Below are 14,419 nucleotides of genomic sequence, written 5' to 3' on the forward strand. Positions count from 1 at the left end.
GAAGCTGTGGACTGAATCACTTAAATACTGCTTTGTAGAAGATGATTGCAGACAGGGAAGTGAAGGCTTTGACGTTTAGCAAGTGAATGCCACGTGGAAGTCTATTCTGCACCTGCCTTTGTCATAGCCTTTCTATGTGATATTAAACAAAGCGTTGGTCAATAACCTATAAAATGAGCGCTCTTTTTTTTTTTTTTTAATTATTAAATCAGTTAGTGTTGCAAATGTTTTTGGTATAGAATACACAAATATAGAGGGGAAAAAAGTAGTAATCTGAGCTCAAGGTGGATCAAACTTTAGCTCAATTAGCAGAATTATGCAGGGAAACTTGCCTTTTTCCTACATGACTGAGCAAGCACCAAGAAACTCTTTCTCCCACCCATCTCTTTGCAATAATAATAAAAATTGAATGGAAAACATGAGGAATTACTGTTAATAGCTCTTCACATGTAAATACATGGTTGGCACAGTCTTGCTAAAATAGCCTTAGGGCACAGAGCCAGACTTTTTGTGCAGCTTACGTATGTAGATTTTGTAATCATAAGTCAATGTTAAAACATTAAAAACAGGGTTTATGTGTGTAATGGAAAGATTTAAAGTATGCTTGCTTTTCTTTCCTTGAGCCTGGGAATATGAAAAAGGGATGTCTTTCACTGAAAACAAATCTTAAAAGAGCTGCCCTGTGTTTGTTTTCGAAGGTTCAGTTAAGCAGCAAAAATAGCTCTTAGGTAGTTACTTCTCCATATGTCAAATCATATAGGAGGAAAATATCTCCAGAAGTATTTAGGAAAGAAACTACATTAGTCATGAGGGATGTTGACATCATCATGTCTTTCCCTGTCAAGATGTCAAGTTTTAACTTGCTTCATTGCTTGGTGCACCTTCAACAGCAAGCGTGAATGCAGAACCAGCCAGTGTTTAAAAGAAGCCGGTAATAGCTCTTGGGTTATCTGTGAAGCAAATCTAGATAGTGATCAGGGTTGTACCCTGTGAAGCCAATAGGCCTCTGCTCTTTTGAAAGCAATCATTTAGGCATGGTTGTTTCCTGAGTTTAGTGTCATATCTATGATGAATTATTTAGGCATATTTATGCAGTTTTATAAGAAGGCTGGAGTAGGATAAGAAATAAGATATAAGTTATGTATGTAGATTTTTTTTTGCTACCAAGAGGAAAGCTAGAAAACAAGAAATTAGTTTGATTAAACTGTTAATATTAAATATCAGGGTAATTTAATTGACATCACTTTGATTTCCACGCCAAAGTTCTTGGTTATAAATATCTAGTTGGGAGTTGTGCTTCTAGTCAGTTCTGAGGTGATAATTCAGCTCACGGTGTACGTGGGAAGCTTTGCTGCATTTGCAGAGGTGGTGGATTTCTAGTGAGACTTGAGAATGTAGTCCTTCCTGCACAGCTCTGTGGTGGGCCGAGGAAGACTGGAACCCAGTTCTTTTGCAGGAAAGAAGTGGGAATTTTCATGGGTTGATTAATGTTCCCTCTGAACGTCCAGGGGTGTTTCTCAGGTTACAGCTGTAGCGCCCAGTGCCTAATGGTTATTGCATGCATATAGTAAGTACGGTTTCCATTCTGAAATTAGTACTGATGCTGTTTATTTTGTGCAAGATGAATGACCTTTCCACATAGAGGAAAAGAACCTATGACATTGTTGCTTTTCATAAACACAGAGATCAACAAACCAAACTGCTGGAAAAGAGGAATTCCCACTCATTTTTAGTTTGCGTTGACTTTATTTTTTTTGCAGCACTGCTTTCCCTAGGGTCTGTTTCCTTTCTTCTCATTCTCGAGGCTTTCTTAGAACTAAGAATGGCTTATTTCCTCTCTGGCAGCTAGACCAAGTAGCTTTCCTTTCAGTCAAAGCTGAGAGCAGAGGCTGAAGAGGATCTGTCAGTACTGTTTCTAGAGGTAAATAGTTGCAAAAGAATGGGCCCCCCTTTTCCAAGGCTTGTATTTCACTGTGTTCTGTTTTCTTTTGCCAGTCAGCGATATGGTCAGCAGGCTCTTTAGCCTGAGAGCCAAAACTCTTCTTTCAACCTGCATCCTTTCCTCTGTCTGTTTCAGCAAGGTCAGCTCTGTTATTGTATCTCTGTACTCAAGCTTTTATTTGTGTAGAGAAATACAGAGATTTGAATTTCTTGTTTTTCTTTGTGCTCCATAGTAATTCCATGTTCTCAAACAAACAACAACAAAAACCACCCCACTCCCTCAGCAAGTAGTTTTAAAATGTACCCAGGATACTTACCTTTTAGTCATCTAGATCATGAAAAATACTCTGAAATACCTGTTCCCACTCTCATCTGACATGTAACTTGCAGATCTTACAGTAGTCCTTAGTAGAGGTGTCTTGGAGGAGTAATTGCACTAAACTGCCTGTTGTCAGCACACGACTGTGTAATGTAATTTAAATAGCAGCTTCATTTTTTACTGTCATATTTTTCTAGCTGTGTATTGCTCTTACCTGTATGTGCCTATGTTTATTTATAAGTTATCTGTAAAGGAGGTTAAATTACTTTATCTAGCAAGAGCCAAGTCACAAGCATGGTATCATGCAGTGTGCATCAGGCTTGCGTAGAGGAAAACTTAAGTGTGATTGCTTTTCTCAGTAGAATTTTTGACATTACACAGCAATTTCTTCTTATTTTTTTCAATTCTTTTTTTTTTCCAGTATTCACAGTCAATATACTGTCCCAAGACCAAACATTTGTTCATGAAAGAAAAAATAGTCTGTTCCTTAGAGAAAAGCAATTTATAAGTGTTACAGCAATATAGAAGACTAAGTGTATGTAGACATCCATTTAATTCTGCTCATTTTAAGGGCAAATTTTAGATGCCAAATTGGAACAAAGAAGTTTTATTTTAAGGAAGAATTTCCAAGTGTATAACAGATCTTACGTGAGGCTGGCCAAATTAAGATCTTTGTTCTATTTTGAGACACAGATAAAGGATTCATGCTGAGATAATTTCTGTCTGTAGATGATGTAATTCACATGAAACAATGACCTACGTAATCTATGGGTAGAACCAGCTTCAGGATGCTTGCTCCTCTGCACCAGCCAGGGAAGCTGTAAGGGATACAATCTTCAAAGGAGCCCTGAGCAAGTCAGCACAGCTGTGATGTGTTTTGCTGTCACTTACCCTGAATGCATATAAGCAACCCAAGCCTAGCCATCAACTTTTAAAATTTATAAAGAATGTAATTCACAACAAAATGTAACATGGAATCAAGTATCTGGATGTGTGAGACATGCACAGGGTTATCAGTGTTGTGTGTTGAATTTTACAACTGATTCAGCTAGACTTTTGTGTAAGGGTTTTACTTGTTCATTGATTAAAATAATTTGTTGAGAAATTAATAGTTGCATGTTAGAGATGCAGATGGATAATGAATGTAATGCATATTGTATCGTTTAACATCCAGATTAAAAAGCTAAAACGAGTAACTACCTGTTTCTTTGAGTTTTGAGAAGAAGACTTAAACATTGTGCTGTTGTTACTGTAATCTGCTGAATACTTTAATATGTTGGGGAAATGAAACTTAATTATCCTCTACATGACTTTGGGTATAGACATACATTGATTTAATCTGTTTTTAAGGTTTAATGAAGAAACTGGAAGAGGAGATAAATTTCAATTCATACCTGACTACTGAAAAAATACCTAGGGAGCTTGAAAGCAAGAAAAAATCAGTATATTTCTTACAAAAGACAGTTGGAGAGCCAGCTCTGAGTAGATCAGATCTCAATGTACTTGAAATGAAGGTAAGCACTTAATTGGTGTTCCATACCATCTCTAGAGTTCTTGTATATTGCAGTTTTCCTATCCTTACTTTACACCCCTGAAAAAAGGTTTAATTCCCAAAGGAACATCTTTCAGCTGTAAAAGAAAAGATGTGTTAACTTGCTGAATGCAAGCTCTTAGATAAGTTAAAAAAAATATATATAAAAATCAAACCCCAAACCACAAAGCCCACCCTATCCTTAAATGCTATATAGAAAATCATGTTAGCAATTTGCTATGGTATGAGCAGAGATGTTAATTCAGCGTTAAAGGTTTGAGCAAGTTAAATATCTGAAAGAAAAGTTGTTTATAGAAAAACTAAATTTATAACTCAGAAAAAGAGCAGGATTTGTTGCCACTTAAGTACATTTGTATTGGTTTTATATTTGTATCATTCTAAATTCAAGATTAAATATGTAATATGGTTTAGAGGAATTTAGAGTAACACTAATCATTAATATTTCTGTTGATGGTGTTGAAAGTTTACAACAGTCTTAGCTAGGGTAGGAAGAGCAGTCCTAAGTACTACTATGTACACCGTTCAGTCTTAAATGTCCTCTCCTTCTCTCACCAGTTGGAGATCCTAAATTATTAAAATCCTAATTATTAAAAAAATAAATTGCTGTGAAAGACGAATAGGCAGAAAACAAAGTATTTGTAATTGATCAGAGAATGATTACCCCATAGAGGTGTGAGGGCTGTCATCCACCATTCTTCCAGTGTCTTATAGAGAGAGGTTTAACAACTTAATCATCATCATGATAGCCTGCGTGCGCCTGCGTGCATTCGCTCTGTGGCACACGTCAGACTAATGTAATAAATGCCCATAGTTTGTTTGGTTGTTTTTTTTTTTTTGGATCAGTCATGAATCAGCAGTTGAGTGTCATCAAGAATACGCTCTATTTTAAGGTTACGACTACTTTTTGTGAAAGAAAAAATAGTGACAACCCAATGCCATTTTGAATCCTGATCGTTATAACTTCTAAGAATTACAGCATTATTAAACTGTAGATTAGGTCTGAAACATTAAACTAGCTCTGTGATTCAGCCTCTGCTTTCCCAGTTTCTTTCTTTAAATCAAAACAACATTTGTGGTTGCAGTTATTTCTTTTAGGCATAGTCGAAGCCCTGTTTTATACCTATCTTTTCCAAAAGTATTCTTAGGATTTTGGCAATATTTCAAAGAGCTTCAAGATTTCTTTTTCACCATGAGGTAACCTTTTAATTTGTTATATTTTGGAAGTGTGTTCTTAACAGATAATAAAAACATGTCATATACTTGGCTGTAATCACAGCATGGCCTGAGCATTTCTTTCAAAGGCAGTCTTCTATTATCTCAATGTCTTTAAAAGGAGCTGAATTGCAGTAAGTATGATATTATCATGCATTTTATAATATATAAAACAGGAATTTTATTCAAAAAATTGAATCCTTATGCCATCTTCAAATTCAGACCTGTTCTAACCACCAGTAGGAAAAGAAATAGGCTTTTGTAAAGGAACAGAATTTACTAGTGAGTTTCTTCAGGTTTTGGACTATTCCTGGTCATATTAAGCACTTCATTTCAAATATTTAGCTTTAAAAGTTCAGATATTACCCATAGTAATGTTAGGGTAATGTCCAGCACTGTACATGTATTATGTTTTGACTTTGTTGGATTTCAGCACATATTTACACTGCTTGCTTATCAACACTCATCTAGGTAGCAGAGAATTAAAGGAAGGTTGCTAGGGCTGTGGTTCAATGGCTGATGAGAGCCCCAGTTTAGCATTAAGTCAGGAGCGGAAAAGCTGGAATCAGTTCACTGGTGTAGCTCTTTATTAGTTTCCCGGTGCAGTTAAGTTTCAGCTAGAATGAAGATCAACAGTTTGAGCCTATGGACAAACAGGTGCATTTTGCGTCAGTAGAAAGAAGGTATCAGAGAGATGGAATATGATGAGACTCTTCAAACCACTGATGCAATTTAGTATCAGTTCAATTTTATCTGTTCCTCTTTAAACTTCTGATAGATACTTGAGTGAAAAGGAATTTTAGTTAATACCGCTAAAAGCACATTTTCACGTAGTACATGACACCGTTCTTTTTTCTGCCTATGTGTGCCAATTTACATGCGTCTTCTGTATACGTGTACCACTTTACTTAATTTTCAGAATAAGCTTAATGCTTCTGCCTTATCATAAAGGCACAGAACTGGAAATAGAAAAACATAGTCTCTTCCTGGCAAATACTGAATGACTCATTGAGTTGTTTTTTTTTCTTCTTTTTTCTCTATTTTAAAAATGGAACTGGTAATATTTCCTTGTAACTGGGTTGTTAGTCTGGCTTGCAAAGCATTTAATTCTTGCAGAAGACAAAGAAAGAAAGCTCTGTTTCTTTTAGTTTTCTGCTCTGTTTTTCAGATAAATGAAGTAAATGCACAAATAAATCAGCTTATTGAGAAAAGAATGAGCAAATATGAGCCAATTGATAGTAAATTTTCCATGTATCGCCAACAGGTAAGGAGAAGCATTTTTTAAGTAGGAGCAGTAAAGCAGTTTTAGTCACTGACTATTTGACATACTGATTTTTTTCTTTAATTTATTAAAGCATAAATCAGAAGAAATAAATAATAGTGCATGACAAAACCAAAATCAATAGCTGTTGAATATATGTATGTTTAGGGCTTAGTCAAACAATTGTTTTCAGTCATTCTAGTGAGTTTACGTCAATTGCTGTCCGAGGTGTTGCCCTCACAGTAATTCTGGAAGGATCATTTTGGAGGAGCTATTTTGGTAAGTCTCCAGCTGTGGACAGATTCTTACAAGGCAGCATGTGGGCTGACTGCTGCAGTCAGACCTGGATGCAAAGCTTTGTGTTTGACCACATGCTACTTTTCCTTTTACATCTGTTAAGAAGGTAGTCTTTGATTTTATTTTTTTTCATCCTGAGGCTATAAAATAGTCTCTCTATAAAATGGGCTCTGTGATCTAGTCTCAGTAAATTTGTAAGTTATAAAAAGGATTTATGAAATCTAAGATTTTTGGAGCTTACACAGAAACATTTCTTTTCCAGCCGACCTGTGTAGCTGCTGATTTTATTGAAAATTTTCATAATGATGCTTATAGTGATGAAAAAAAAAAAAAAAAAAAAGGCTTGGGTAAAATATTCAGTGATAGGAAAAATTGTGATAAAATCTATACTATAGTTCAATCACATATGAAATATGAAACACCCAGTTCTGTTTTGTAAGAGATAAACTTCTTCCCTAAAGAAAAGCCTGCTACATAATATGCTGGTGCCAAAGACCACCTGGCTAGTGATACTCCTACCTATTCTAGCAGTTCAGGTTGCTGCTGTGAGTTGAAAGCATATGGTGGTCTTTGCTTTGTTCTTCTAGGGACAACTTGCTTCTGTTTCACAAAATAAACATATATATTGTACTACAGTTTGTTGCTGCAGATAGCTCATGAAGCAAAGAGCTGAGCAGATCCCAGCAGAATTCTGTTAGATATATCTGTTAGAAATAAAGCTGGCCCTCTTAATGTAGTGTGAGAAAGCCGTTACATTTTGCTTCATTTTTTCTTTTTTTTTTTTTTCCTTCAGATGAAGAAACCAACCATGCATCCAAATTCAGGTTCATACATCTAAATTCATGTGTTGTGTTAAAATATACTTTGGCAAGATAAAAATACTTTTTTTTCCTGAACTAATGTATGCTTATGTTCCTAAATCTGTTGACTTCTAGTCAAACGTTAGGTACTTTTAAATATTCTGCCTGGTACAAAACATTATTTTTTAAATGCTTTATCTTCTAGACTCAAAAAAAAAAAAAAAAAAAAAAAAAAAAAAAAAAAAAGTAATCTGTAATCTACACTATTTCTGTACTGTACTGCTTTATTCATTCCCTTTTAGCTATTTGCCAAGATCTAGCGGCTAGGTTCTGCTGTTAGCATAACATATTTCTGTAGGTTGGAGTAGGTTGGAGTTATAAAAATCTGTATTATGACATTTGTGAAATCTTGGATATCTTTCCAGTTAAGCCATGTTGATGTATCTCACATATGCACAAAAAGGGACTAAATAGATTAAATGGAGCAGCTAAAATGTGTACCTTTTTCTTCAATGAAAATGAAAAATGAGGTGAAGAAACATACATCTAAAATGTAAAGTAAATCAGTATGAATCTGAGAAAAAGGCTAAGATGGAAATCTTGGCTGTACTAAAGAAAGTTGGGAATTTGCAATTCGCTTCAATGAAGCTGTGGTTTAACCCGCTGTGTATAATGTGTAACTGATGCTTTTTTCTTTGCAAAGAGATACGCTCACATTTCCTAATGAAAATTAGTTTCCTACAATTGAAATGTGTTTACAGTGGTGCCATGCCTGAAATTTAAGTGTTTATGTTTTACTAATGATTAAACAAGTCTAAGCAAGAGCAATTTGCACTTTACTTGTCCTTATACGTTTCTAATATTCATGCAGGCATCTATAATTTCTCGGAAAAAGGAAGCTAAGGCAGAAGAACTTCAGGCTGCTAAGGAAGAGATGTCCAGCGTGGAAAGACAGATGCTACAAAAGACAAATCAGGCCCAAGAGTTAGAAGGCTCTGAAGTTTTGAAAGGGGATGAGGTATGCAATGTAACTGTGCAAGTGAGGAAAAGGAAATTTGTAAGAGAGAGATCAATTTTTTTGTTAACTAATAGTTTCCATTTAACTTCACATTTCAAAAACTGCGTCTACAGTATTTTATCCATTTATATAGTATGGTGTCAAACTACATGGCCTCAGCGCTGCAACAGGCTGGGCTCTGCTTTTTTATGTATTCTAAGTAAAAATTGGATGACAAACAATGTATATGAAGACATTTTTAAAGTGCAGATAGTACAATGCTGTCTAGTGCTTTCTAATGCTTTCCAATATTTATGCTGTAACAACACTTTTTTAAATACTTGATTTGTAGCGGTTTTCAAATTAATAATTTAAATTATTCACATTGTATCTAATAGATTATAAAGTACATGCAGACTTAATGTTGGGCTGTCTTAACATTCCAGAGCTTTGAGTTAAAATAATGTCAATATCATCACAATGGTATGATGATAAATAACTTTAACCAACTATAGAAGTCAACAAGACTAATGAGGGGATTAGGACTTAAAGTGATTAGTCATGTAGATCAATTTTATTATTCAATGTATAATAAAAATCTACAATGTTACTATCTATTCTTTATATGATAGATGATCATAAGGTGCAATACTAGCAATTACCAGAAATGCAGGGGGTTTTTTTGTATTTATTACCCCCAAATGCTTTTACTTCAAATAATATTTTCACAGACCCACCCTTTAGGTGCATCATTCTCTGAATTAGTGTATCTCTTTATTCCTCATGTACTGTCTTCATTTGTACTGCTATACTTTAGTAAGAGTAACACTCTTTCCTTTCTTTTTCTTTGTCTGTTTCTGTGCTTTTTTTACATACTACTCAGTACAGTGAACGCCCTTTGTAGAAGGAACTCCCTTCCCGATCCCATAGGACATGCCTGTTCCACAAAAATCTGTTTTCTTTTAAAGGAGTCTTACAGAGTAAATAAGTATGGGAATGTATGTGTCCACTCATGCATAAAGACTTCCTGCATATTATGGAATCTGTGCATATTTCTCTTGTGCCTTCTTGCCTGTCTCCCCTTCTGTAAATCAAGATGAAAACTATAGGTGCAGTTACCATCCAGGGTTACGTTTAGAGCAATGAATATCTCGAGTCTGCTGAAAGTAACTCATGCTACAAGACTTCAGCAAATCTTTGAAGAATTAACATGTTGATTTCTCTTACTATGATGTACAATAGACATTCATAGGTAGCAATAGTAACAAGACCACTGAATTATACTTCTCTCCACCACAAGGTTTTTATCTCCAGTGGGCACCTTGATAGAACCTTTGACAACTTTAAGACAAGAATAGAAAGCAGACAATCTGTGTTTCTGTCATGGGAAAGAAATGTTTAATTAATCATCAGGAATGCATTACAGAGACATCACATATGTTTTACATTATTTGTAAATACACTTGAAAGGTAAGAAATACTTGATGTGCCTACTCCTGAGCGGGGGCAACATACTTTGATCAATAGCAATTTAAGGAGAGAGGGGCGGGTGGGAAACACAGTTACAGAACCTAGGCTTGATAATGAAAAAATGAAGTTAACTGTCTGATACAAGGAAGAGGCTCAATACAGAGGGGGAAAAAAAAAAAAAGAAAGACCTGTTTTGAACATAACATGCATTCCTTTTGTTCAAATCTGTTCTACTTTTGGCTTTTTAAATATTTTAAATCTTCATTTTGATGCATGCAGAATACATGATGGAGCACTTTGGGCAAAACATCAGCTTAAAATAAGAAGAGTTTGCCTTTTTCTAAAAAACATTTCTTGTTCTGTAAAATACTTTCTGTATGTTGGCTCAAGGAAGCCAGCATGATATGATCAACGTTCTGTTTCTGTTTATTAGTTCATTAGGTACACTGTAGTGGCACTCACAGGCACTCCAAAGCAGTAAAAAGAGTGTTTTCTATGGCTTAAAACTAGCAAAGAATTTGGGTTCTTGATGATTTTGATTGCTTCATTTTCAAAGGTCACAGTTACCTCCTCATCTGGAAGAAGGAGGTAGTGATGTTATTATTGTTTTTTTAAATGTCAGCTAACAAAAATGCTGCAAAGGAGTTTGGTGCTATAGTTTTCGTATCTCCTTAAAGTAAATGCAAACACGTATTATAGAAGCAGTCCTGCTTCACAGTCAAAGCTGTGAGAAGATGAGACTGATAGATGATACAAATAAGTTGTCGGGGAAGAGGTGATGAAGCAAAAGTGAATTGAACAGGTTATCTTTCATCAGTAAGTTTCAGTTCATCGCTCACCTAGACAACCTTTCACTGTAGATTTGTTTCTAATGTGATATGTTTTTCAATTTGTATTTTCTGTTTCACCGCTCTGTTACTCCAGCTTTAAGCCAATACCTAAGGAAATCTTGATTAGTGTAATGGTGAATCACTACTGCACTACATATGTTCAATAGAGACATATAGGTTGTAGATTCAACCTTCACTTTCCACTGTCTGACAACAGAGAGCTGCTCTTATGCTTTCTTGTTGCAGTCCCACACATTAGTATTTAGTTCCTCCATTTTCGAAAAGGAAGAAAGATTTATTTATTTTTTAAAACAAATAGATTTGCTGTCTTTCGTCTTGAACAGGCTGTAATCCTGTCACATTTAACTTACTAAATGGTGTGTTTAAGTCAAAGAATTATTTTTCTCCTATGCTCAATGTTTCTCATCTTCTCTTTGTCTACCTTTACTGCATCCTCTTACATCATAGCACCCACAAGATTTGGCAATCAAAGAATTAGTGCCTTCCTAGCTTGTGCTCCCGTACCACAATTTGGATCTTCAGTTGAGGTCTTCTTAGCACTTCATTCACCCAAAGGTCAATCCTGGCTTATGTTTTTAGGTGCTAGTATTTTGCTTTCTCCTCTAATCATAAAAAGGAATGTTACAGCATTCCAGTTGGTTCAAGAGGTTGTACAGCTACATAGAACTTAGAAGAAACAGCAGGGAATAATCAATTCATTTACATCAAACACACACACAAAAAGGTAGGAATAAATTGTCTGCTTCAATGATTACGAAATCTTTTTAAGTACTTCAAACAAAGTACAATGAACATGGGGCAAAGTTGGCAGGCTCCTAGCTGCAGCTGTCAGATCCTGAAAATTAGGGAATCAAATGTTGACACTTAGAAGGCTAGATGGTTCAATTACAAGTGATCCTAGGTAAAGCTGTGATATTTTTAGTTCTTTACACAACACATTGTACTTTTCAGAGTTCAGCATAGGGCCCCAAGAGCCTAGACTTTCCCAAGGTATCAGAATAGACTAGTACCATAGCTGTGCTTAGCTACAGTAGTTAAAATAATGTTTTTGAGAATGTGGTATAGAAAGTCCTATCTGTTAGTTACCAGATAGGTGAGGTTTGCATATTAATGAGTTAATGCATATTAATGAACGCATATTAAGGAGTTTAATCTGTTCATACAGATGCCTGCCTATACCCTGGTAAAACTATAAAAAAGGTAGAGGTTGATACCCTTTGAAAACAGAAGACAGATTTTTTGGCCATACATCTTGTTATTCTTCCTCTGAAATGGTTGAGTCAATCCAAATCGATGAGAAACAGTTTTCAAGCCCCAAACTAGGCAGATGGATTTTTAAGAGAGTAGCTGTTAAGGAGCTCACTAGTTGACCATTAAATGGCTTAAACCAGACCGAGGACATATTATCCTGTTTATTACCTTTCCCCTGACCTTTTCATTAAAGTCCTAGGTACAGTTATATTCCTGTCTGTCAAAGGCTCCTTAAACAGGAAAAGCGGAGAATAGATGGCAGCGAAGTCTAGAGAACGAAAGTGGCAAATCTGTAGGATTCTTACAGAAGCCAGAAGCTTTTTGCTGTAAGAAGTTAACCGTCATTTAAGCCAAATGTATGCGGTGATTCAGACATAAAATATAGCTTCACAGAACTGAATGCTCTTTCAGCACCCACTGGCATGAATAAATCATCGATTTTATTGATCTGTGCATTTCCTGTGATAACTGAAAATGTTTTTTCATTAAAAATATTCTGATTGGCCCCAATTATTAGTAATGGCTATTTTAATATTTCTTTCCTGACCAGAAGCAAGCACTCCTAGAAAAGATATCCTAACTCAGTGCTAATGAAGAATTTTCCTGATCTATCTGTCTAATGAGCAGATTACAGGATACTTTCTTTTCAATAGATTGAGATAATACTGGTTGGATCTTTTAGAAGTTTGCCCTTCTGTGTATGAGTTTATAACTATATCCAACAGTGGCTGTACTTGCTCAATTTTAGAGCCTCTTAAAAAAAAAATACTGAAAATCTGTCATGATAAGGAACTTTTCCTAACTGAATGTTAATACTTTGGACAGTCTGTATCCCATTAATTGGTCTAGTTAAAAAATTAAAACATCTGCTCCTTAATTAATAGAAATAGAGATAATCAACTAAGATTTTCTGCAGTTACTGTCCTTATGCAAATGTTATTAACAAAACTGTTTATTTGGAATCTTCTTTTGATTTTGTGTTTCAGAAAGATTATTTTTTTTGTACAATTAATACTTTATTTTCTGTAGCACTTTCATGTGAAGAACAGTTTGATTATAATACAACCAAATTGATACAGTAATCCACAAAACTTCTAATTGATTTGAAAGTGAGGGATTAGTCTGTGGTCTGTTCTCTTCTGTAAACAACTTTATCTATTTTCTCCTTTAATGATAATCTTAGAATAAGAACCTTGTAAAAACTTCACATAGGGCAAGTGTTAACTTTTAAGGAGATGAAAGGAAGGATTTATAGTTACAGTATAGGCACAAGCATTCGAGGAGCTGGGCTGTGATCATTTGATAGTTGCAATTCAATTTTGTCATATGTAAAATTACAATAACACTTAAACACTTCAAAAAAGCATTGAGAGAGAACCTGTTGATTGCAATTGCTTTCAGCTAAAGTTAGTGGAGAAGTCTAACATACCAGAACTGGTGGATTTTTCAATAAACCTGGAACACAATACAGGAAATCTGCCCAGGGATGCTAGATACCTGCCTGCTCCAGGACCTTACATGAGATAGTGAAGTCCTGCTTCCATTCAGTCTGTTTCACAGTCTGGATTCCACGCTTTTTACGTTACAGTCGCCCATAAAAATAGCCAAGAGGGAAAATCATAATCTTTCGTTGCTTTCATTTGGATAGTTTTTATATCTCAGGGGGCTCTGGCTCGGCTAGCAAACATGAGTCTACAGGCTTGTTTACTTTAACCGCTAACTCAGTGCCAACATTTGGTCCTTGTCCAGTCATTTAATCTTTGAAGCTTAAATAACTATTTGCGTTAAGTTGCTTGAGAAAGAAAAGCTCACTGGCGGACACAGCCTCGAATGGTGCATTACTGGGGGCACTGACAGATCCATGGGAATTCTGTAGGTTGAGCCTGCTGAGTTTCTACGCAGGGAGCAGTTGACCTGGTCTATGGGAAAGTGCTGTTGGTCAAAAATGCAATCCTTTTGGGTGGTTAACTTTACTTTAAAGTGATATGTCTTGACATAGCTATTCTTTCTTGAACTCTTTGTAGTATTTAAACCGCAGTAAAATCCAATCTTTTATAGCATTTTAAGGGCTTGATTTTTCACATACATATAGATGGGAGCGTGAGATATACAAAGCTTGAGAAGTAATGCTTACCCAAGTGAAAGCACTAGTATTTTGCAATAAATTTATTTGTTGTTTTTGGAAACCTAACAGAATGATTCTTAGCTTTTAGACTGGAGAAACCTAATTTTTCCTGAAGATCCCTATCAGCTGCTGACTTAAGTGGAGTTAAATCTAACAGCTCCAGCTCTGAATTTGGCCCTGGATCTAAAGAAGGTTTCAGTTAGTGAGATTTTGAGAGGTAATCTGTGCTACAGTTGGAGTAGGTGAAGTCTTTTGAAAATTCTGCCAAACTATTGATTGATTTTCTACAGGTATTATATTATCATTTTGCTGCTGTTTTTTGTATCTTGTTTCACCTTCTTTG

The 14,419-nt window shown here is 35.4% G+C and overlaps 1 protein-coding gene across 2 annotated transcripts in view; it reads left to right on the forward strand.

Moving 5' to 3' along the window:
• IFT81 (intraflagellar transport 81) overlaps nt 1-14,419 on the forward strand; it is a 42,833-nt gene that overhangs the window by 12,151 nt on the left and 16,263 nt on the right. The window contains exons 8-11 of one of the 2 annotated variants that reach the window (XM_072024607.1): nt 3,611-3,774; nt 6,193-6,288; nt 8,254-8,400; nt 9,680-9,819. In XM_072024607.1, coding sequence (XP_071880708.1) covers nt 3,611-3,774; nt 6,193-6,288; nt 8,254-8,400; nt 9,680-9,781 — 509 coding nt within the window. In that variant the 3' untranslated portion in view covers nt 9,782-9,819. Of the gene's footprint in view, nt 1-3,610; nt 3,775-6,192; nt 6,289-8,253; nt 8,401-9,679; nt 9,820-14,419 lie in introns of those variants that run through there. The other variant, XM_021277952.4, reaches the window with a different exon arrangement.

The sequence above is a fragment of the Anas platyrhynchos genome, chromosome 16 (assembly GCF_047663525.1).
Source record: "Anas platyrhynchos isolate ZD024472 breed Pekin duck chromosome 16, IASCAAS_PekinDuck_T2T, whole genome shotgun sequence".
NCBI lineage: Eukaryota > Metazoa > Chordata > Aves > Anseriformes > Anatidae > Anas > Anas platyrhynchos.